This window comes from Protopterus annectens, chromosome 9.part0 (genome assembly GCF_019279795.1).
Source record: "Protopterus annectens isolate FY-2018-M chromosome 9.part0, PAN1.0, whole genome shotgun sequence".
NCBI classification, from domain to species: domain Eukaryota; kingdom Metazoa; phylum Chordata; order Ceratodontiformes; family Protopteridae; genus Protopterus; species Protopterus annectens.
In genome coordinates this window covers 1,462,953,747-1,462,979,890 of record NC_056743.1, presented here as the reverse complement: position 1 = coordinate 1,462,979,890, position 26,144 = coordinate 1,462,953,747, and the positions used below count along the sequence as shown (strand labels likewise).

The following is a 26,144-nucleotide window of genomic DNA, read 5'->3' as shown; positions in this document are numbered from 1 at the left end:
CTGGTTTGCCTAGAAGTTAAAAAAACGGCTTGTTCATTGGAAATGGTTAAGTTTGTTATTTTCTTCAGTCTATTAGCTAAAATAGAAGTCAGAATTTTAGTATCAATATTTAAAAGTGATATAGGTCTAAAATTATCTGGGTTTTGAGGATCCGAGTTTTCCTTGGGTATAAGAATTGTTTTGGATGCATTAAAATGTGGGTCATTAATTTTATTATTAATTATATAATTTAATGTATATGACAGTATTTTAACAATCATACTACAAAAGGTTTTATAAAACTCTGCTGTAAGACCATCTGGGCCCAGTGCTTTGTGGGATTTCAAATTTTTAATTGCTGTTGTTATTTCTTCAGTGGAAATTGGTTTAATTAAATCTTTCTGTAAGTTATCGTCTATTTTCGGGAAATTAATTTTTTGTATAAAATCATTATTATTCTCATTTGTAAGTGACTCATTTTGATCACCATAAATTTGGGAGTATATCAATTCAAAGGTATTAATAATATCTTCAGATTTCGTATATATTTTGTTCTTGTAGTGTATTTCTGGAATTTGAGAGGGTGCTTTAGATTGGTTAATAATTCTTGCTAATGCCCTTGATGGAGTTTGAATATGGTTAGCATATCTTGCAAGTATTTTAGTTTCATGAAATGCCAATCTATTATTTTGGATCAAGAAAAGGTCCTTCTGACATTTGAATAGTTCCATTTGTTTGTATGTTGTGATTTTGCATTAGTTCCTGATCTAGTGTTTTAATTTTAGCCTCTAACATTTGTTCTTCTCTGAGTTGAATTTTTTTATAATAAGAGGCATTTTGAAGGAAGATCTCTCTTACCTGAGCTTTAGTTGCTGCTCATTCAATATTAGGTGTATGTTGCTGTTTGACTATCTTAACTAATAAGGAATTGAGAATGTCCTGAATTTCCTGGATTATTTATTTTTTATTTAACAAGTTTGGATTTAAGGACCAATTATAGCTCTTGTGTGACAGACTGTTTCTAAGGTCTTTGGCAAAACATAATGTAAATTTAGAATGATCTGATAGATAGTGAGCTTGGATAGATACTGAGGGATCAAGACTGATCAGTGGTTCCAAAACTAGAAAAAAGTCTATTCTAGACCACATTTTATGACAGGTTGAATAAAATGTAAAACTATTTGAGTTAAGAGGATTGTTTGCATATTTAAAGGGATCATATAATTTGAAGTCATACTTAAGTTCACTTAATGCTAATACTGCTTGACTATTATATGATCTTTGTAGACTTGATTTATCCAATTTAGGATTCTGATAGGCATTCCAGTCCCCTCCTATAATTATATAGTGGTTGTTATATTGGTTTAAAATAGGATAAAGTGATGCTAAGAAAGACTGTTGGTTATTACATGGTGCATATATGTTGAGAAGTATGATGGGTTTATCATAAAGAGTAGCACATAGCACCATCTACCTTCTTTGTCCATTTTAGATTCTATAATTTTGTCTTGATATTGTTTTTTTATAATTATCACAACTCCCGCACTATTAGTTTTGCCTTCCGAGGCTATTATTTCTCTTATCCATTTTTTCCTTTTAATTTCTGTCCATTGATCATTGGTCAAATGAGTTTCTTGAAGTAATATAAAACATGCCTTAGCTTGCAGAAATAAATGAAGAAACAATTTCCTCTTTTTCAAGTTCTGGAGCCCCTTAGTATTCCATGAATCTATTTCCCACATTCCAAAAGCTTTATTTTGTGTAAGTATTCTAGAAATCAGAGAAAATATGACAAAGGCAGTTGATTTTTAAACAAATGTACGTTATGAAAGCATTCTTGAATTCCCGTCCCATACCAGTGCCTACCCACTAAGTCCCTGAACCAGGAGATATACAGGTCTTTAACGTAGTTAGAAATTATATAGATTAATAACATTGGTAAGTATATGTCATAGAAGTTAAAATATAAAAGATAGGTAACATATAATGGACCTATATCATCTACAAATATATCTACAAAGCCTATCCTACTCATTCCCTATTAAACACTACTTGTCATCTACACCTCTTATTCTTTCTGTTGAATTAAATGAGTCAGAGAAAAAAACATAATAAAAAGATAAATGGATATTGTCATTCATCTCAATTAGACCTCCAATCCACTACTTAATAGTAATATTTTAGGACATTACTAGAGATATATTCTCAAATTAATGAAACCACTGTGTTCATAAAATATAAATCAAACTAGTTTAGCCTTCGTTTGTGTGTGTACCTACACTTAACTCTAGAATCAGATTTAAGGCACTATCGTCGGCTATAAATATACTAATCATCCTGTATTCACTCTAGAAATATCTTTCTAATACCTGGAGAAAAACAATATAAATTGTAAGTAAACCAGACTTATATAGGTATACAAACATACACACAAGTAATTAGGTAGCCTAATAGCTAATAATCTAAGGTAATTAAACAAATCGTCATTAGTCATGCATTTTCCAGAAAAGCAATTTCAAGTTTAGCAAAATGCTTATTTAAAACTGGTAAAGCTTAAATCAATAATTGACAAAAGGGTTTTGATTTTGACCTTTAGGCTCCAGTGCTTCCTTAATTATAAATCTATGTAATATATACATGATGTCATATATAATCTCAAATGTATGTTACGAATATTATTAAATGATCCTGTCGGCTACATAGGTAAGAAAAAGATCAAAAACACACCATTATACTAAGCATATAAGAAAAAAGAACCTAGTCTACATAAACTAATGTCCACATACATTAAGAATCCTACATTGCTAAATCTTACCAAAGTATTTTTTATACTAATTATAAGCTATAAGAATATATCATGTAACAATATATCTATAATCATGTATTAACTTCTTAGTAGCATTATATATTCCCTTGCACTGTGATCTAGAAACAAAGTATGGAAAAAATGCATCATCAGAAATTATTAGGTATCTCAGTGTGCTTTACCTAAAGACTATAATGCTATTGTTAAGTAGAGCCCATATTTAGTAGTATATGTGAGACTGTATTCTAATGAGGGGTTTAGTAAAATGGATTATATATAAAGAAAGTTAAATCTATTTAGGTAAAATGGGAATGTAATCTGGTTTGAATATGATATGTAAGTGCAGCTTGGTACATTAAATAAAATAGTTTTCTAACCACTAGTGTACAGAACTATTTCCCCCTCAGTTATGCTTCATGCATTCTAGTTATGTCACAGTACAGTTAAACAAATTAGGTACATTACTTGGAGCTTACAAGTTAGTGATAGTGATTCTGGGCTTATTGTCTGTGCTGTGGTGTGATTATATCAGTAAAAGAAACTTTATTTTGAGTTTATTTTGTCTTATCCAATCCTAGAAACACTTAGTCAGATTTCCGACCAGCCAGACCAACTGTTGGCTTCATGATGGGGGACTCTTTGTCCAGACAGACTTCCGGAAGAGCCACATCAAAACTACACTCTCTAAGGCAGCAGAGCCACTTCGGCTCCACTCGTGGGAAAGTTAGACGACATGAAGGCTGTAAATCTTCGGAAATAACTCTCGCAGCTTAAGTAACTCTAAATAAAGGTCGTACCTGTTCAAAAAATGGCCTAATTCAGGAAATATACCAGACAAAGCAAAACCAAGACCTTGACTTGTAGTAGAAGGTGGATCTGACCTCGGATGTCATGCCAGTCGCATCGGAAGTTTATATTAGCTCTCTGAAGCAGGTAAACTTTTAAAGACCGCCAAAAAAGTAGATTTAGCTTCTTTTTTGTTGTAACTGAATATCTAGACCCATCGACTGTGAATATTAATGTATTTGGGCACTTCATTTGAAATTTTGCTTGTTTTTCAATTAAAAACTTGCAATAGGGAGATAATAGTTGTCTGGCTTGCCTAATTTGCAAGGGCAAGTCCTGAGCCAGAGAAATTCTGTTGTTATTCCACATAATAGAGCCTCCATTTTTCTTTACAGTTAGTAATATTTTGTTGACATCTTGGAAGTTGAGAATTTTAGCATAAACAGGTCTTGGGATATTTGAAGCTTGAGTTTCTCTCAGGGCTCTGTGGGCTCTCTCTATTATTATTTGTTGTGCAGCTTTTGAGTCACTGAATAGTGTTGTGAGTATTTGTATGATAGATGGGATTAGATCATTGTATTGTATAGTTTCCAGCATTCCTCTGATGATTATATTATTTCTCCTGGATCTTGCCTCCAGATCACTAATTTTAGCTTGGATAGAGTGAATGTCTAGATCATGTGACTCCGTTTTTTTGGCAAGCAGTACTAATTTGTTTTCATTCTCTGTGATTCTAGCTTCAGTTTTATCCATTCTTTCCAGAATTTGACTGCAGGAAATTCCAAAGGATTGGACTTGATTAGATAGTTCTTTTAAAGCTTCTTGGATAAGAAGTAAAGCTGTTTTAATATCCTCCATGTTTGCCAGTTGATCTGGTTTATTTTTATTCCCAGGTTTTAACTGCTCTTGTTGTTTTGTAATTTTCTGTCTTTTCGAAGTTAAATCTTTCTCCGGTGATAAAAGTTCTGAAAGTTTAGTTTTTGTAGTTGTTGTGTCCATATTTTTGTCTTCTTTTGACATTATAGATCAGTACTGGAACTTGATATAATTTAAGTGTAGATGGGCCGATTGTTCTGAGCACACGGTTTCTTTGTTTGAGACCTTCTTCAGGCTCAAATGATCTGTTGTAATCCTGCTAGATTTGTTAGTTTTTCAGGTTCAATCACCTCTTGTATGATACTGAGCTGAAGTTAAAGTTGATATTTCCAAGAATTGTTGTTAAATAAGTCGTGATATATCCTCTGGGTTAGGTTTTCCTCTGATTATATGGAGAGTTGTAGATTAGTAGTGTTCACAGAACGGCAGCCATCTTTGAATCCTGGATTTTAAATTTTTCAGTTATTGACAAGGTTGACATTGCTCCTGATTTAATTGACCTGTTGTCAAAGGGGATCATGTACGTACCTACTTCATGAATGGATACCGCTTAAACATTAATTGACCTCAAGAGTTTCATTAGGAACTTAAAGCTTAACATATTGTTAGGTCAGAATAATAACACTAAAAGTGAGCTTTGCATTTCAAGCGTGTATAATCTCCCTTTGCACCCTGTTATATTGCTTTATGAACAGATGTGTGAACTTGACATTCAAAATTTACTACAGCAGAAAACACAATTAAATTTCCTAGGCTTTAACACCACCAAGGAAGAGAAAAATATGCTTAAAACCTTGAATGAAGCTCCAGTAAGAATTATGCAACCCGATAAGGGGGGGGGGGCTTGGCTATTATGAATAAGGAAGACTATATTGTCAGGATGACTAAGATCATCACAAATAACACCTTTGCGGAGGTAACTAAGGGAGAAATGAACATTGCCTACTCCAACATCAAGTCCTTTATTAATGACATGTTTATCGAATCTAGAATTGATGCTCATCTATGCAATTATTTGATTATGAATACTCCAAGGATCACAATTTTGTTCAGTATCCCAAAAATTCATAAGAGTTTGCAAGACCCCCCGGTGCGTCCCCTTGTTGATGCAAGGAATAGTGTAACATATGCATGCGCTAAGGTTGCTGACTATTATATGAAAAAATATGTCTTGCTGGAAAGCCAAATTTGCAAGGATTCTTGGTCCTTCTTGGGCAAATTAAGCAAGTTAACTTTTTGTGAAAAGAATAACTTTCTAACAGTGGATGTCAAAGACCTCTATTCCTCCATACCTCACGTGGAAGGTATAGAATGGGCATTGGCATCAATGCGTGCCAATGGAGCCCCACGTGAAGAATTAGATCTTGTGGGGGAATTGTTAGACATAATCTTATCATATAACTTTGTGACATTCAACAACAGCTTCTACCTCCAAAAGGTTGGCGTAGCAATGGGGTCTCCTTGTAGGGCCAGCTTCGCCAACCTTGTTGTGGCATACTAGGAGAAGCAATTTGTGTTAACTAATAACAACATCGGCCCATCCAAAAATATCTGCTATTACACACAATTTTTGGATGATATTTTCATCTTGTTGGAAGGTGACGTAACCAAAGCACAAGATTTAATGACATACTTCAATTCTACTACTACATTTTTTCAATTTACATTCTTCTTTAGTATGGAAAGAGTAGCATATCTCGACATTGACTTGGTTAAAGATAAAATTAATGGGTATTACATCTCCAAAATTTTTAGAAAGGAGACCTACTCCAATGCCTTCCTCCATTTCCCAAGTTGCCACCCCCTAACTCAAAAAAGATCAGTTATAAAAGGACAACTGGTCAGAGCAGCTTGCATGACCACAAGATGGGACAACTTCTTGTTTGAATGTGAACTACTAAAAGCTATGTTCACCAAAAGAGGCTATCATCTTAGGATGGTGTTGGAGTTGCTGGAGGAGGTGCAAAACAAGAGAGATACTGGCTTTTACATGCCTATTTTGTGCATTAACATGGACATAGGATCTTAATTTTCACTAGGCGACAGAAGATTCAACATTAACCATAAAATTGACTGTCAAACTAAACAAGTGGTCTATCTAGCTAAGTGTAGGCTTTGTCCTGCATTTTACATTGGAAAGATAGATAGGAGACTACGGGAATGGGTATACTTTCATTAATACTGCATAAGTAAAAACAAATATGAAAATGCTTTGGCAAAGCACATTAGAGACTACCCCAACCATGAGTTTTGTTTTAAGGGAATAGACCTAGTACCTACTAAGGTGAGAGGAGGCCCAGCTTCTCTGTTACTGGAAAGACTAGAATTAATTTGGCAGCTCCATCTGGACGCTTGTCACTACCCCAGCCTAAATGATTTTATATCTATTTTATGTATTTTAAAATTAAAACATTTGGCCAGGTAACCCCCTATATATGCCTTCCTCATACTACTATATTATATTATATATATATATATATATATATATATATAAATATATATATATATATATATATATATATATATATTCTTTTATATATATTTATATTTATCTATATTTATATTCACGTGTACGTATATACACACACCATTATTCATACATTTGACAATATTGTGAATGCAATTTTAGTGCTTTTGTTATTACGATTATTATTATTCTTTTTACAAATATAATGATTTACTACTAATATTTACACAAGCAACATTTTAATGCTTTAATTTTAGTTTTTTCATACACTTATAAGTAAAGAACTTGATGTTGTTTATGTCGCTGATGTTTTCTAATTATTTATCTACTCATTTGTTTCTATAAATGTTTTTATGTAGTTACTTCTTATTAGTTTATATATAGAAGTAGCTAAACTGATTAAGTTTGTAACATGGTATAAATTGTATTTAACTTGTGACTATTTAGTGATACTAACTGAAGGAGGTGATAGAGAGAGGAAAATTGACCAGTCTAAGGTTTTATTTTAATTAGGTGTACTATTTAAATGTCTTCTACTGTTAAGGTAACTTGTCTGAGGAAGTTTCATAATTTTACGAGATGAAAAGCAGTTTACACAGCGTGTTGCTTTACAACATTAAACTTTTCTAATTTTACAAGGATGTGGCTCATTTTCATTTGTGGCCATCTTGTTGCTGTTTCTTGGGTTCGTTTTTATTGTTTTTGACAATATTTTTATTGGGTTTGCAGATGTCCAAGAGGTGTAAGTCTGTGATGTGTAGGTTGCACTTACAGTAGGGAGTGATGATGTCTTTGATGGCAATACAGCGGAAGTATTGCTTTAAGATAGTGTGTGTGAGGTGGAGTTGGGGAAGAAGGAGTTAGTTATGTAGCTCAAGCCCTTGTAAATTTTATGAAACTATGCAGTGGTGAGAGTTATAGGGAAGGTTGGCAGCTAATCTGGCTATTTTGTTGTAGGTAGTTTCAAGTTTAGTTAGATTGGATTGAATATTGGTGAGAATAGGGGCCGCATATAGTAAGGTTGGGAGAAGGAAAGTCTATGCTAGAGAACGTTTGGCATTATTTGTGAGATATTTTTTATGTCTGTATAAGAGAGCAAGTTTTGGTTGGTCTTTTTGATGGCTTGCTGAATATGTATGTCAAACTTTAATTGGTCACCTATGATTACACCCAAAAGATTAGTATGCTGTTCAACAGAGCTAAGTGTATTATTAAGAGAAGATACTGTGAAGGCATTTTTGTGTTGCTGTAGTGATTTGGGGAGGAACAGTAGTTTTGTTTTTTTTAGGACTGAGAAGTAGTTGATTACTGGTCAGCCATTTTTTGACTGAAAAGAGGGAGCAAGGAGGTTGGGAAGGTTATCAGAGCATGAGATAATAGTGTAGTCATCTGCATATTGTATTGGTGAGGAGTTTGTACAGGAAGCGTGCAGGTTATTTGTAAAGATATTAAAAGGATAGGCCCAAGGACTGACCATTGGGGGACATCTGTTTGGATTGGGAGGAAGGGGGAGGAGGCTGAAAGCCATTTGATGGACTGAAATCTGTTGGAAAGGTAACTGGAGAGACATAGTATAGTAGAAGAAGAGAGGTTAATGGAAGAAGGTTTTGAGAGCAGTAGGGTATGGGAAATTGTATCAAATGCTTTAGATAGGTCAAGGAAGAGGCATGAGACTAGTTTGTTATTGTCCCCTGGGTTTGGCAATTTTCTGTGTAAATGAAATGAGAGCTATAGGAGTGCTGTGGTGAGGATGGAGCCATGTTGGGTGGGAGTTAGCAGGTTGTCTTGTGTGACGTGTTTGAGAAGCTGGTTATGAAAACATTTTTCTAGAATTTTGGATAAGGGGGATAGTATGGTAATAGGTCTGTAGTTAGTTGGTTCAGGTGAATTGCCACCTTTGTGGAGGGGTATGACATAGGAGTTTTTCCAGATGTCAGGGATTGTTTTCTCTTGAACAGACCTGTTTTACTAATATGGAGACTGGATTTGCAACAGAGTTAGCTGCAAGGTTAAGGAATAGAGGAGGTAAGTTGTCAGCAGAGAGTGAGCAAGTTTTCAGTTTGGCAAGAAGAGATTTGATGTATGCAGTAGGGACAGGTTGAAGAGAAAACTGGATGGAATTGGTAGCAGGAAGGGGATCAGAAGGGAAGAGGGAGGTGTTGTCAGGTTTAGTTAATGTTTTTATAGAGTTGATGAAGAAGGAATTAAAAAAGTAGAGAGTCTCTGTTAGGAAGCTGTTAGGACAGGGGCTGGGAGTAGAAGAGCTGCCCGGATGTAAAAGTTTATTGATACTATTCCAAAATTTTTTCATGTTTGAGTTGGGGTTATCTAGTGTTTTTTGATAGTATTGTTTTTTGTTTAGATCTACTTGTTTCTTGGTTAAGTTCCTACATTCTCTATAGGTTTGGAGATGGTGATGGGAGTTTGTTTTTTTTTCCAAGTTTTCCAGGCGCTGTCTTGTTTAAGCATTTGTTTATGGCTGGATTGATTAACCATGGAGCACACCTTGTTTTTGTTCTTATTTTTCTAGTGTGGGCTAAGGAGTTTAGAATATTCAGGAAGGTGTTGTTAAATTTGGAGACAGCCTCATTGAGAGGAAGGGCATAGAGAAAGAACCAGTTAATAGAGGAGAGAAGATTATTGAAAGTATCTGGCATAAATTAGAGAGATCACGGCTGTATTTGTATTGGTGAGATTTTAGAAGATAAGATAAGTGTTGTAACATGTGGATAGGAGATGGTCACTGAGGGATTCAAGTAGAGTGGCGCTGTGATGGCATTGTGATACAGATTTGGGTTAGAAGTAAGGATCCAGTCAATGGTAGTGTTGTTATCTGTGTGTTTATTGATACAGGTGGGAGAGGTGATGAGTTAAGAGAATCCAAAGAGATTGATGCTAGTATTGGGATAGTAGGAATTAAGGGAGTTCCAGTCAATATTGACATCACCTAGGCTGATAGTCTCATAAGAAAAGTTTTGAGATGCCCGGGAGAGAAAGTGTTCGAGGGTAGAGATGTTGCTACCAGATGGGAGATAAATGACTACTATGGTTAGTTTTTTGTGATTATTTAATTTACAGTTAGCAATAAGAATTTCAGCTGGATGGAAATTGGGAGGAGATGTAGATAGAGGATAGAGAGAATGTTTGACAGTGTATATGATAGCTACACCACCACCTCATTTCTTGTGTCATTTGAGGAGGAGGATGTTGTAACCGGGGGAAGGATTTCAGAGTCTGTAATATGGGCTTGTAACCATGTTTCTGACAGGGTGAGAATGTCAGAGTTGTAGAGAGAGATAAATACATGGAAGGAAGTAACTTTGTTAGCAATTGTTTGAATATTGAGGGAGAGCATTTTCAAGGATTTGGGGTGTGAGGTTGAGGAGTTTGGATAGGGGGTTTAGGGGGTGAGGGGGAGAACGGTTAGGTAACATAGTGGAGGTGTTAGAGGAGTGAGTATGGCTACCTGTGATTGGGTTGGAGTGTTGGCCAGGGTTGGGGAGAATATCACTGGCCAGCAGAAGGCTTGGAAAGGAGGGTTTGTATGCTGTGGTAAGGGGGCAGTAGACGAGAGGTTTGGGTTTAGGTTTTGTGGGGGGAGAGGGAGGGAGAGGTATTTTAAATTTATGCAAAAGAGTTTAAAAGTGAGTAAACAGTGAGGGAGCTATTGAGAAGTTTATAGAGGTTAGTGGATTGCAGTGGCTGAGGGAGATAGTAGGAGAAGAATGGGAGTGGTGCTAGTAGGAGTGATAGGAGGTGGAGTAGGAAAGAGGGATTAGAAGGAGGAAGAGGTTAAGTAGGATGAGTAACATTGTATGTAGAGTGAAAGAAGTGTGAGTAGTTAAGATTTAAGTAGACTAATAGGGTGGAGGAGGCAGGTTTGAGTGATTGGATAGCTAGGATTGGCTAGAAGGAGATAATTCAGTGGTTGTGGGGGTTTGGTTAATTAAAGTGAGTGTATAAGTTTGAGGAAAGTGGGGTGTGTGGGAATGGGGATAAGGTAAGGGAGCGGAGAGAGTCCAAGTGAAGCAAGAGTGAGCAGAGTGGGTTGAACCAGGACTTGGAGAAAGCTGGCAGATGAGAAAAACAATCAACCAGCTAGCCCAGGTCAGTACCTAAAGGTGCCTGTTTATCTATGTGAACTCAAAAGCAGATTTAGTAGAGCATATGTGGAAGTGCCTCCATTCTGTAAGGTTAAAATGTAAGATTTAATTTTCTTTCCATACTTTGGGTGTATACTTTTTTAATGGACCATTTAATTCATATAACAATGTGTAGATCAGAACATCTGTTGTGACTTTAATATTCTGCAGGTAGATTATCTGGGGCAGCAGTGGCAAGTTTCAGTTTTAGAAGTATTTTTTTATGGTGATGGTGGATATGGGTTCCAGGGAGAGTGGCTTATGGTGGAGTGTTCGTTTGGAGGAAGGTTATGAGGTAACAGAAGTTAGAAGAATTAGAAGAGTAGATACTGAGTTGTGTTGAACTGGAAGGGCGCATCATTTGATTGGGTTGTGGGACAGCAGAGGTTCATAGGTTCATAGGTGTGTACTAGGCCAATGGCCCTGGAGCCTTTACAAGCCTAGCCCATAGGATTACCTTGGCATCGTGCCACCCAACCTTAGTTCCTAGTGCCTCTGTCAAGTACAGCCACTGGAGTGATCCCCGGTGTAAATTTTCTATTTCCCATCCACTCATCAAAATTTCTCTTGAAGAGGGCCAGTGAGGTGCTCTGCTGGACATGTATGGGAAGTCTATTCCATAGCATGGGCAGTCTCTGGGTTATGAACCTGTCTGTCCAGCATGTCTTGTTAATTGTGGTAATGAGGTTGAGGTCTCTGGAGCGTGTGGTGTGGAGGGATTGGGATTTCTTTAGATGTAGCATTTCTAATAGAGCTTGGTCAGACATGGCTTTGTAAGTCAAGCAGAGATCGCCTCGAAGTAGGCGATATGAGACAGTGAATAGTTGGAGTTTTTTGAGTCTGTCCATATAGGACACATGTTTAAATCTTTGTGAGGTACTTTTGCAGCTTCTCCAGTTGTTGCAGGTGTTTAGTGAGGTACATGCCAAATGGGGCATTGTACTCAATGAGTGGCCTAATGAAGGAAGAGTAGATGGAGACAATGACCTCTTTCTTCCTGGATGGAAAACCCTTAGTAATGAGATGTGCCACATAGAAGGACTTTCTGACCACAGTGGCAACGTGGTGGTCAAAAGAGAGTTTGCTGTCAACCTGTATCCTCAGATCTCTTATGACGTCTTCTGTGTTCAGTGGACTACCATCAATGTGATAATTCAAGAGAACCGGGTTTTTCCCAAAGGGGATGAAGACACATTTTTTTGGCATTGAGCTTAATGCCATGGTTCTGACACCAGTCGTTGGTCTCATTGAGGCCTTTCTGCAGGAGGTCAACATCACTTCGGGAGTTAATAATAGCTCCCAACTTGCAATCATCTGTGAACTTTGTCAGCCAGAGTCTTCGTGTTGGCCTGGACTTCAGAGAAGTCTATACCAAACAGGAAAGGACCCAGGACCAAACCCTGTGGGACTCCACTCATGACTGATCGGCAGTCTGACTTGGTGTCAGCTACTTTCACACTGTGGGTTCTATCTGTGAGCTAGTTTGCAACCCACCTAGTGAGATAGGGGTTGATGCCTAGCTTAGTAAGTTTTTCTATGATTCCTGAGTGGGGAATGGTATCAAAGGTCTTGGCCAGATCAAGGTAGACTGTATGAACCACCTTACCTTCATTCACAGCTCTGGTGTGACTCAAAGAAGTTGACCAAGTTGAGCAGGCATGATCTACCCTTCACAAAACCAAACTGTGTAGGAACCAGAGTTTTGAGATTCCCTATATCCTTGTTTTATTAGGTCCATGATGATGCGTTCCACAGCTTTGCATATCAGACTCATCAGGCTAATAGGACGATAGTTCCCAGGGTCTGTGGTCACTCCTCCTTCGTGGAGAGGACTGTCTGTAGCAGTGTGCCATTCGACAGGGGCAAAGCTTGAGGTGAAGCTGTGATTGAACAGGGCACACAGGTGAGGTGCCAGTTCACTTGGTAGTTCATGTAGAACACAGCCAGGGGATACTGTCAGGTTCCATAGAAGCTGTATTCTTGGCCTTGGACAGTGCTGTCTTAACCTGTGCAGCAGTAATACTGGGTGCCTGGCAATCTACTGGTGTTGTGATTGGTCCTTTGGGAGGGGTAAAGTTAGCACTGAATCTGTCCGCCAGTATATTTTCAATATCTGTTGGCTCGGTATAGGAGGTACCATTATGCAGTAGCTCAGAGCCATGAATATTCTTTACATAACTCCAGGAATTAGCAGATGGTTGACTGAAAACCAAAAGAGTTCTTGTGCCCTTTGATTTAAAGTTAGAAGATTTGTATAATATTATTATTTGTCAAATTTAATATTTTGCTCTGTGCTGTTTCTGAGCTTTTTATGTTTTTGTAGGTTACACACTGTCTTTTTTTTTTCAGCAGGCTTCCCATACTTTACCCACCTGATTCATAAATTGCTTGGTTTGTCTGAAGAGCCAGGGTGATGGATTTGCTTTGATTCTTTTGGTTCTTATGGAGGTGTGTACATTTACAAAGTGACACTGAATAAGGAGACAGCAACATCTAGCGGAAGGGTTAGTAGTTTTTTCAGGTTATTATTCTTAAATTTGTGATGAAGAAATATTTTTGGAAGAAAGACAGATTGCAACTGTGGTTGTATCAGTGGATTTTATGGATACTGTCATAGTTCCTTATAGCAAAGGTAAGGGGTGGTCATTTAGGATCTCAGGGAAAGCACCAAAGGAGATAATTTTGTTTGTGGATTTGGTGAAGATCTAATCTAAGATGAAGCTTCTGTATGATTGTGTTCTGTATCTACTTGTGGATGTAATAAGCTGGGTTAGCCTATATAGGTTTATTACATCTGTGGCTGGCAGTTGGTGCAGAGTTACGTTTGTGAGATATATTTCCTGTGGCAAAGGATTTGATTGCCATTCTGGGTGGATTTTCTTTCAAATAATTTATTGTACCTACTTGAGGATGTAATAAGCTAGGTTAGCTGATATGGCTTTGTTGCATCATTAGAATTGTCATCTGATACTTTCATGTGGAATATTTGAGGAAGTCCATGAGAAACAATATTCTGCTGTATTTCTATTTCTGCCTGGATGAATGTAAATTCCTGTTATGCATAGAGATTGTTGTTGGTTAATTTTAGAAGAGACCTAAGGATTTCAGCATTATTTATGATTTTTTTTAGAAATAAAGAGTTAAGGAAATTGTAAAGAATAGAAATAGCATCTGCTTTTTTGTTTCTGTCTTACAATTTTATATCCTGGAGGAAGAATTTCCTCATCTTGAATATTTTGTTTTAGCCAAGTGTCAGTTTCTACAATCACATCTGGTGAGTGGTGTGCTATCCAGGCATGGAAGTCTGCTAGCTCATTTATAATGTTTCTTAAATGTATATTAAAAATGTAGTATGGATGATTGAGCATGAAAGTTGGGTTGAGTGGAAAAAAAGATCATGAGCTATAAACTATGGAGGTTGGTGTGTTGTGGTTATAATCTGGGTTTGGGTCAACTTCCTCACATAGTCTGATAGTGATGACAGACAGTAGGAGAAAGGGGAACATTTACATTTGGATTTAATTCATCTGCTATCCTTCAATAATGACCCCATTCCCAGAGCTACTGCTTATGTCTATGATGTCTATATGCACATTAATTAGTTTTGGTAAGGCAATCCATATCCCTACAAAATATACTGAAATTTTTAAAAACTAACTATTTTGGTGGAATAACTATATAAATAAATTATACAAGAAGCAGAAGAAAACACTTACTCTTAATAAGTAAGTCGATCAACTTTAGAGATTATTTAATCAAGTTAGCAAAGATGCTAAGGATGTTGTAAGAAACTTAGAGTTGAAGATGACCAAAATATCCTCTGAAACCAGGACAAACTGTTAGTCCTTTTTTAACTATGTCAAGAGATTATACACTAAGAGGCAATAATGTTCTGAGTTTACCCAAAAAAATACTACTGCTGCTATTCATATCCTAAGTAAATAGCCAAACTTGTAAACCTGAATATAATCTCATATGATGTGCAGCAAATAGCCAATTGGTTTGACAGCCAAAACTCATGTAGTTATTGTTGCAGGTGCCATTTCAGAAGGTAAAACTGTTACCAGTGAAGCTCACTGTTGGTTCCTGTCCATTTAAGTATTTATTTTTCAGGAAACTACATACCCATCATACCCTGCCATCAGAGATCTAGGCACTGCCTTGGTAACTCCTTATCTTTGGTCCATCCTGTGTCCACACAAGTTAGGAAACCCTTTTGTAAGGCCCAGCTAATATTCATGTCTGATTCCTCTAGATCGAGAGAAATCTCACTTACCCATTACTCAAATCTCATCAGACATCTTATATGTAACACCCCTTTGGCATGCACCTGCCAAAACATATAATTCATCTCGGGAAATCTCAAAGTTTATTTACCAAAATAATCTCCTTCCACAAGGATCTTAGTTATCTTGATAGACTAGCACAACTTTTCCTCTATTCAGTCTCATATAGACTCCTCAGTGATAATCAGAGACTATTCTTTTGTGTCAGGAAAATCCTACCCTCCTTCACCTGTTATATCTTCACAAAACAAATGGCTGCTTACCTCCATAAAAGACCTAAATCTTCAAGAAATAAATAATATAGGGTGGTGTGACAGTTTCCTATCTCAGTGCTTTCTTATCCACTACATGTCAAAGAGTTGCATCCTTGCCACTTTCAAGGTAAATCTCAACGACTAGATGATTACCCACAAGTTTTTTCTTGGGAACCAGGTTTGTTTGCCAAACACTAATAATCAACAATCATATGAGTAGTCACTAGTGCACGAACACCTGACTTTTGCTTGGAAAGTGGAATTGCCAGTGTCCTAGGAATTTCCACTTTGTCCATGTTGGTGTGTCCTTGGATGGAGGTATAAGGGTGCAACACCCCACACTGTGGGGTGCCCAGGGGCTTGGCTCCAGAGTGTTTTATTGCTTCAGCATGCTGTTCGCTTTTCTGGGAATTTGTCATGTGTGATTGTAATCATGTGAGGCAATCCCAAATAAGTCAGTATCTTATTAGCATAGCATTTTCCCTGGATCTGTTATGAGCTGCACTCCATGAGGCATGGAGAGACTTCAGAATATGGTTTATGGTTAGAGTGATCAACAGTCTGAAAATGGATTTCCTAGTATCTACCTAAGAGCCTATGAAACTATAAACCAAACTTGGAAAAGTAGCTGTTATCTGTCATAAACTTTTGGAAGCTCAGACCCTAATCAAGGTCTAGCAGTATAGCTTAATCATAATATGGAGACTTACAGACATGGTAGTACATTTAAACTCAACCACAACACTTCAGCACTGGGGTAGGCCTCAGATCAGAAAGGACAGGTTGTATATATCTTAACGCTTCAATCAATCACTATCTTTCTGTTTTATATTTTTATTTATTTATTTATTTAATGTTTATTGTTTTTATCTACAACCCAGGCCTTAAAGTCAAAAAACAACATATAAATGCAACCAAAGATACATGACACCAATATAGAATATAATATACATTGAAACACATTTCTTCTTGTATGTTAGACTAGAACATCTAAACAAAATTGCAGATACAATGCAAGTAATCTTAGTAAGAAGCTTTAGAGTGACACAGTATGAATTCACATTGTCTATTACCATGTTTGAAAGTATTGAGTTGACATATAATACTATGAGGAGAATCACCATTTCACACTGACTTCCAGTGACAACAAAACATTAGTTACAGTAAAAAAAAAAAAAAAAAAAACACTAAACAACTGCAGGTACACAGTGGAGTTCTAAGAAACAGGAAGTCTCACTGGCAAGTGACAAGTAGCAGTATAACTCACAAAGAAAGACATTATCTGCAATTAGACTAAATTATTTACAATAAAGACAAATTCACCTATTACGGCAAGTCACTTATAAAAGAAACAGCAATGACCTAAGGTAAGAGAATCCAGCAAATATACATTATTTACAGATGTTTATATAATAATTGTTGTTGTGGGCAATATAGAATGTAACAGTGATGGTGAAAAAATTAAGGCAGAAGGACGCCCAGAGCCGGCACTAATACTGTGTACATTACACACATAACAGCAGAATCCTTAAATTTGATAGTGTTGCATATTTCATATTATGTTTTAAAACTTATATTTGTATTCAAATTTATTTTCATGCCCTAATAAGCATTTCAATAATTTCCTAAAACCATTGTTGTTTAAGTAGGCATATACTCTCTGGTATCTCATTATAACATGGCAATGGATTGTTAGTGCACAGCCATTCCATTACAGATGAAGTTATAAGGTGCCTTTCAAAGTTTACGCATCTGATACAATTGATCACTAGCATCCATTTTTTATGGCAGTATCCTTCCTGTAACAGCTTGAGAATAAGCATGTTGAGACGAAAGGCTTCTCTTGCTGAGATGGGAAATTAATTCCTTTTTCTTAGTATGGTGCAGTGGTGTTCTTTAGGATTACAAACCAAAATGGCAATAGTGCAGGAACAAAAACTAGTTCTGATGAAGTCCTACAATATATGAACAGGAAGAGCATAACAGTGTGCATTTTTCTTGTATTAAATAATTTTAACAATCGTTATAAATTGGTGAGGCTTCCTACCTCCTGGAGGTTATTTTTTCGTGCAGTTTACTTGGTTCTTTAGGATTAGGCATTATCTTGTTCTCTGTTTATCATATAAAACCATAGCAAGTTTAAGACTACTAAGTTTTGAGACCATTGTGCATGGCCAGTTCCTACCCTATACTGTACCTTCCTTCTTAAGGAGGGTTATGCCATACATGCCTGGGGTGAATTCATGAGTACCCATCCATTTTTTTCAGTTCAGAGTCTGTCATGCTGCTTTATCAGCTGGGTGGTCTATTCCAGAGGTGAAGATGAAGAAGAGAAGAAGATACTGAGTAACTAATCACTCTCAGTCTTGTTTTATTGATCTGCTGAAGCACATTCAGATTTTTGTTCTGGTTTTTGTGGGAATGTTTGATTAATGAAGGTACAACACATTTTATAAAAGACCTACATTTTGTGATGATCATAATAAAATTATGAGGAATCCATATTCTAGCCTTGGAAACAGCACATTAATGGCTACAGCTCACTTCACTTCAAGTGTGAATAAGTTTGAATCTTTCTACATGATTTGCAATTGGTTAAGTCATTCCCCTACTTGGGCTTCCATATGGAATGTGAAGAGAAGATGTTGGTCTAGAGCGATGCCAATGTACATGTGATGCATTGTGCTTGGTAGTGGAGTGCATGTAAAGGATCTGCCACTGAGATGCTGCCCGCTCCCTTGAGCCTATAATTTGTGCCAAACAGCATGCTGGTAGTTTTAGTGTCTTTATAGTCAGTTGGTAAGTGGATAACCAACTGCATATTAAGCTAAAATTGGCTTACAAAGATGAAGGAATAATATATGTATGAACATTGGTAAACACCACTTTTCAGGAAATAACCTATGGCAGACTTGAAGGAGATTCCATTAATGAATCAATACAATAATGAAAGGCCAATTGGTGACTCGAGTGATATATATTGTGATATGACCTATCACAGAATTATCACTAATTCAAGTGATCTTGAAAGACCTCTTAGAAATAAAATCCTTAATCTGTTCATTTTGAACAAAGTAAAGTTTCTGAATGTGGCCACAAATCTCTTAGGTAGGTCACAGAAATTCCCCAGCTTCCTTAATCCCAAATAGCTATACACCTGGAGAAGGTAAGTGATATTATGTCAATAGTCAATTGCATGAATAAAATACTTATTACTCCAAAAGAAATCTAACAGATCCTGGGGAGGTTTCATATCCCATGGGACTCTATAAATGTGAATTAAGGATTCCTTAAAATATATCCAATGACTACAGCGGCTCAAATGCTGGTTTATGCCAATACTGATGCTGCATGAATTTTCAACCACAACACTGGAATGACAGTGCCGTGTACCTAATACTAGTACTGGTTACAGAACTCTGACTCCATGACACAGCGGGTGAGGAAAATGACTTAGTACAAGTACTGGTTACAGAGCTCTTAGGCCAGGATACAGTGGGTCAAGAAAATGGCTTAGTACTTGTACTGGATACAGAACACTGAAGACATGATACAATGGTTGAGAAAATACTAACAATATTCATGCGCTCAGTTTGCAGCATTCTAAAGGAGTTACATGGATGGCCAGTTATCTCTGGTTCAGTTCTCTGTAATCACACTGAAAAATAAACCCTAAATTTTACTTACCTTCACATTTCTCTTGCAGACCAGTGAAGTTAACTGCCCCAGAGATCCTATGAAATCCAGAATTGCATGTGCAGTAATAACTTCCAATGGTGTTGTGACATTCTGCATTTTCAGGACAGACAGTGGAATTACATTCATCTTTATCTGAAAAGACAGTGAACATGTAAATGTAGTAGGCTTTCTCAAATATGAGTTGTTTACTCACTGTTCAAAGACCCTTCCTCTCCCTTATTTTTCATGACATTTACAGATATTAGTATGATAATGAAGCAGTAAAAAAAAAAAGTTAAATGCAGTCATACTGCTCTGTGTGTTCTGAATTCCTAGACTACAGGCCGTAGTGGCTATTATATAAAGCTGGGACAGAAGGCTTATGACACATGAGGCACAAAGACAGTAATGTTTTTCCACTGAATCTTTAATCAACAGCCAAGACACAGCCTGGCCACTTAACTTAAATAATGAAATTGTTTAACTGCTTATAGGTACATTAATTCAAACTTTTAACAGAACAAAAACATACTAACTCATGCCATGCCTACAACTATATACACATACCCTGGGAGTCAGAAAGGGTTACTGTTAGTGTTAAGCTCTACAACAAGAGGACAACCCCTTGTGGTGACCTTTTCCATTTTAAAGACAGTCCCACCACAGTGATTTTACATGGTTGAAATAATTGCCATGGTGGGTCATCACAGTGTTAATGTTATATTACAGTGAGGCATTCCAGAGGAGCAGCTACTACTTATTAGTCATATGTTCATCAAAATGCCTGTTAAAGAGCTTTACTCTGCCAAGTGCTTTAGCGAATTGCATAAATTAGCAGAGCAAGTAATGATAATTAACAAAGCCAAAATGCTGCAATCGTTCATTACCCTCAATGGGTGAGACCACATTATAGGGAAGTTTATGAAGTTTAGCAAAGAAGTAGTGGACGAGGGTGTGTAAGTGTGTGGATGTCTATGTGTGTGTAGATATCAACAAGTGCGTGTGCGTGTGTGTGTGTGTGTGTGTGTGTGTGCGTGCGTGTGCGTGTGTGTGTGTGTGCGGCAGGAGTGTGTCTGGTGTTAGATATCTGTGTGTGTGTGTGTCTGGTGTTAGATATCTGTGTGTGTGTGTGTGTGTGTGTGTGTGTGTGTGTGTGTGTGTGTGTGTGTGTGTGCGTGTGTGTGTGTGTGTGTGTGTGTGTGTGTGTGTGTGTGTGTGTGTGTGTGTGTGTGTGTGTGTGTGTGTGTGTATGTGTGTATGTGTGTGTGTGTGTGTGTGTGTGTGCGCACGTGTGTCGGGAGTGTGTATGTTGTTAGATATCCAAATGTATCTGTGTGTGTGTGTGTGTGTGTGTGTGTGTGTGTGTGTGTGTGTGTGTGTGTGTGTATGGTGTTAGATATCTACATGTGTCTGTGCATGTGTGTGTCTGTCTCTGTGTCTGTGAGTATTTGCTTGAGTGGTCACAGTGGGTGTTTGGTAAGGTTTCAAGAGTACATGTGTGTGTGTGTGTATGTGGGGGATGAATGGTTGAGTGTGTCTGTGAGTGAGTTAGAGTAAGGTGGTGTCATTTTGAGTGAAGTTCTGTGTATGTGGGGGGTGTCTGTGAATATGTATTTGTGTGTCCTTGTATGTCTGCATGTGTGTAACAGAGTGACTGAGGGGGTGTATTTTTCAACACAATGCATAGTCTACCAGTGATAATTACTGATGTCAAGTGTTGTTTAGTTCTGGCTTTAATCCTGTGTGATTCTGAGACATAAATATAAGCAGGTAATGAGATCTTCCTCAGGGCTTTTAAATGTGCCTGAATTGCATTTTTCATGACAGCATAAACTGCATCTATCTGCAGATGGCAGATTATGGAGCCATAGCCCATTTGTTCATATCACAGGGATTATTCTTCATATAGTGATGTTTGTTAAACATTACTCTGAACTAATCTGTTATGCGAGCATAACTTATTGGAGCCCAGTAGAATGTTTCACTGCATTTAACTATATTCCATAAAGTCCATACACTCTGTCTGTATCTCAGCATATCTCTCAGCCTACTGAAATTAAAAATAGATGCAAATGTTTATGAAAGGGTGATACATCTGGTCTAAAAACACCTATACATGTAATTAGCATAACATTTACATATGAAACCTACCACTTCAAATAGGATTGTGGGATACTGCTCAGAAAAACAAATTTAAAAAAATAGAGATTAACAAAATGATGCAAAAATGCAAGCATATTATCATCAACAGGATTCAATAAAATCTGTGTATGCTCCGTGTAGAGCCTACACAGAATGTGACAGTGTACATAGCCGCAATTCTCCCTTGGCAGCACACCATGCTTTTTAATTGTGGTGCACACCTAAGCGAGGTTGCAGCAACATGGATAATGAATCCATGTAAGACTGACGGCACACGCAGATACCTTTTGGTCCATTAACCTTAACCGAAAGGTCTACAAGATATTTTATTTCAGTAAATTGAATTTATTTATTTTTTTACATTTATGTGCTTTTTTTGCAAGATGTGGCGCATTATTTAGATATGCTTAGAGGTGAGCATCCATATATTAGACATCTGCTAGACAGCTAAAAATAGAAACCAGATGCGTTCAATTTACATTTTTTTCTTTTCATATGCTTGTTTCCATGATGCAGCGCATTAGTGGTGCACATCCATGCATTAGATATCTACTAGACATCTAAAAATCGAAACCAGTTGCATTTAATTGTTGTAGTTCTTTGATGCTTAGTAATGCATAAACCTGCGCAGCGATGCTCCACTAAGTGTGCAGGCACATTCATAGTATATCTGAAGATATATTTATTCCTTTCACTATCCATAGTGGCTAGATAGGTTGAGTCATGACCTACAGTGTAATATACCTTTTAGATATAGTACTGTGAAAGTCTGTCAGGTGAGTGACACATCGGTTGACTTTAAATTAAATAATTGTTACATTTAGAAAAGGTGCATGATAAGCTGTGGTGGTGCAGCGGTAGTGTTGTCACCTCACAGCAAGACGTTCTCCTGTTCGATTCTTGGCTGGAGTGCCTTCTGTGTGGAGTCTGCATGTCCTCCCCATGGTCAAGTGGCATTCGAAAGACATGCGTGAATGGGCGTGCCTTCGTTGAAGGTTGGGTGTTGAGCTGGCACCTCGGCACTGTAAAAATCTACTGCCAATCATTAGCGGACTGGAGTTCCGCTGTGGTGACCCCTAACCGAGAAAAGCCAAAAGAAGAAAAAGAACAAAAAGAAAAGGTGTATGATGCTAAGCATTACTTAAACATAGTCAGCAGTCTTTTCTTGTTTGCACATTGCTAAACATCGCTTAAACAGGGGTTGTGCGAGTTTGCTGTGATGCTAAGCAATGTGGCGTGTTTTTGAATGTTACAGTATGATGTGCAAGGATGGGAATGCAGCCTATTTAAAGGTCAATAGATGGGAATTTTACATTATACCTTGGAGCCTGATCTTGACTGTGGGCATGGTTGCTGTCATGGGTGAAAGTGTGTGATTTAGGGCTCAACAGTGGGATGTGCAGGAGTCCAGGATTTTCACTGGACTCCTGATGGAACACCATGGATCCCTGCTGTTGCAAGGTGACTACCAGGGCTCAGAGTGTAAGTCTGAGGCCTGGGATATTTTGGCCAGGGATATGACCAGTGCAACTGGTATCCCCTGCACTGGTGCGTAATGTCATCACCACTATGATGACCTGTATCAAAGGAAGAGGGAAACCTTGGATATCTGGATCAAAGAAGCACAGGACAGCCACACCCCACAGATATGTAGGCATGTTTTCTAGTAAATTAAGAAAATATGCAAGCTAAATCTGTGCAAAACTGGTATGCATAATGAATATCTTCTCTTACCATAGCTGCAAAAGACAGGGCTTGCAATGTCCAGTTCCATGCAAGGTGTTTGGCCAGGATGAGGCAAGCATGCAGTATGTAAGAAAATCAATAAAGTAAGAACTTAATGCATAACTTAATAATAAAATAAATACAGATATTGCAGTGTTAACAGCCATTCGTGAAATACCTGGGACATCACAGAGTTTTATAAATGTGTCTGTGCATATTTGACCATGTAAAGCAAATTAAAGCAAGTAAGCATATAGTACTGTGTAGCATAGCTTCCAACCATTAGTTAATGTTGTGGTTTACCCAGATTAAGAGTCAATAGTATGGTCTGCTCATTGTCTAAAATATGCTGTAGATTCCACTCAATAGATGAATAGCATAAACATGTAAGTTAACAGAAGTCCCAGACAGCTATTCATGTGTGTAAAAGCAAGATGTGAAACAACATGACTCAATAAAGTTTAAAAGAAGACATGCTATAATAATTTATTTTTTCAAATAAAATGTTCACTATTTCTGTAGTTATTGCTTGTGGGTTCTAATCTGACACCAGCCAACTGAAAATGTACAGTATTCAATCCTGTTGTGGCATGACGAACAAATGTTGAGCAATACCCAGATTAAGAGTCAGTGTTTTTTGCTGCTCATTTTTTTTTTCTGAAATGTGTTGTAGGTTGCAGTCAATAAATGAATAGGGTAAACATGTAAGTTAACAAAAGTCATAGACAGCTATCCATGTGTGTAAAGAAAAAGCATGAATCAATAACGTGTAAAAGGAGATGGTGCTCTGATAATTTGTTTCAAATAAAATGTACAGTATTACTGTAGTCACTGCTTGTGAGTTGTAAGCCTACACCAGCCAACTGAGAAATTGTGCAGTACTGACTACTGTACTGGCTAGTCATAAATAAAATGTAACCATGCTTGCATGTGAAGTGCACACCCATAGACCTCTGCCATGACTGTCTGGCTATCAAGTGTCATCAGTGTGCATGACCATACCTTTCAACTGTCACGATTTTTGCAGAATGTACTAAATATTGCCCCATATGTCTGGTCTGTTTGGTATATTATCTTGATTTACTGGCCAACCTCTGCCACTTTGCTGGGGATCAATGTCAGAAAACAAAATGTCAGTCCTCTGATTTCCAGTCCTATGACATCACTCGAAATGCAATTTAATGGCAAATCTGTTATCAGAACACCTTGTTACTACTGTATGTGCACACTATGTAAGAATGTTCTCTTTCATTGTGTCTTTGTACCATCATCATTTATGGATTGGCTCATAATGTCCCATGCTAAGAGGTTGAGAGGTATGTAAGTAGAACATCATATATACAATATAAGCAACATTGAAGGATTGCTGGATGCATTATGATATGTACTATAGTTTGTGTGCGTGTAAGGAACAGGGCAGTATCTCAAATAATAAATGGTATAGTACTCAGTGGTCTCACAACTGCAATCTAACATATCCAGAAATATGTAGTTGTAGTCTGTTTAGTTATACCCTGGGAATTCATGAAGCTTGTGCCAGGTGCAGGTGTAGAGTTGGCATTCTAACACCAAATATGGCCGCTAAGTGATTCAGGTACAAGCTGTTTCCATGTGCACTACCTGTGTACACTACGCCCGCACAACTCCTGAACCATGTATGCTAATTACCCCATGTGCAGCAGTGTAGCATGCAAATGAAGGTATGTAGCAATTTAGGAAGTGATGCAGGCCTAGTGTAAGCATACAAAAACAGCACATTCCAAAGCTAAGAATACAGCATCCATGGGACCAGATGACATCCCAGGCTGTGTACTACATGAACTACAATATGAACTGGCACCTCACCTAAGTGTCATGTTTAATCATAGCCTCACCTCAGGTTTCGTGCCTACTGAGTGGCGTAGAGCTACAGTTATCCCACTCCATAAGGGGGGATCCACCTTGGATCCCGGAAACTACCATCCCATCAGTCTGACGAGCCTTATCTGCAAGGCCATGGAGTGTATTATCATGGAACCTATAAACAAAGACATTGGCAATCTTCAAACACTGGACCCCACCCAGTTTGGGTTTGTGAAGGGCCAATCTTGTCTCCTGAACCTGATTGACTTCTTCGAATCAGTCTCCAGAGCCATGGACAAGGGTAAGGTGGTTCACACAGCCTATCTAGACCTTGCCAAGGCCTTTGACACCATCCCCCACTCTAGAATCATAGATAAACTTACTAAGCTGGGCATTAATCCCTACATCACCCAATGGGTTGCTAACTGGCTTACCGATAATACCCACACTGTAAAAGTAGCCGACTCCAAATCCAGCTCCAGACAAGTGACAAGTGGTGTTCCTTAGGGTTCAGTCCTGGGGCCACTCTTGTTTGGCATTTACTTCTCTGAAGTACAGGCCAACACTAAGGGACTCTGGCAAACAAAGTTTGCAGATGACTGCAAACTGGGAGCCATTATTGAATCCCCAAATGATGTGGATACTCTACAAAAGGGCCTTACAGAAACAGATGCTTGGTGCCAGAGCCATGGGCTCAAGCTCAATGCCAAGAAATGTATAGTCATCCCCTTTGGGAAAAAACATGTACCCGTGAATTACCATATAGGTGACAGTACAATAAACACCGAAAGTGTGATAAGAGACTTAGGGACACAGGTGGACAGTGATCTCACCTTCGATAACCACATCGCCACAACAGTCAGGAAATCCTTCTATGTGGCACACCTCATCACTAAGGGCTTTTCATCCAGAAAAAAGGAGGTCATTGTCCCACTGTACTCATCCCTCATTAGACCCATTATAGAATACAACACCCCGTTTGGTATGTACCTCTCAAGACATCTGCAACAACTGGAAAGGCCATAGATATACCTCACTAAAAGAATCACAGGCCTAAAGTAGATGCCCTACGCTGACCGCCTTAAAAAGCTCCAGCTATACTCTTGTCGCATATCGTCTACTCAGAGGCGATCTCTGCTTAACATACAAGGCCATGTCAAA

At 37.8% G+C, this 26,144-nt stretch overlaps 1 protein-coding gene across 1 annotated transcript in view; it reads right to left on the bottom strand.

Annotated features, from left to right (window-relative positions):
* The window catches only part of LOC122810701 (adhesion G protein-coupled receptor E1-like), a 497,749-nt gene that overhangs the window by 301,466 nt on the left and 170,139 nt on the right, over positions 1-26,144 (bottom strand). The window contains exon 3 of the mRNA XM_044082266.1: positions 19,284-19,427. Within this exon, the coding sequence (XP_043938201.1) occupies positions 19,284-19,427 (144 nt within the window). The remainder of the gene's footprint in view (positions 1-19,283; positions 19,428-26,144) is intronic.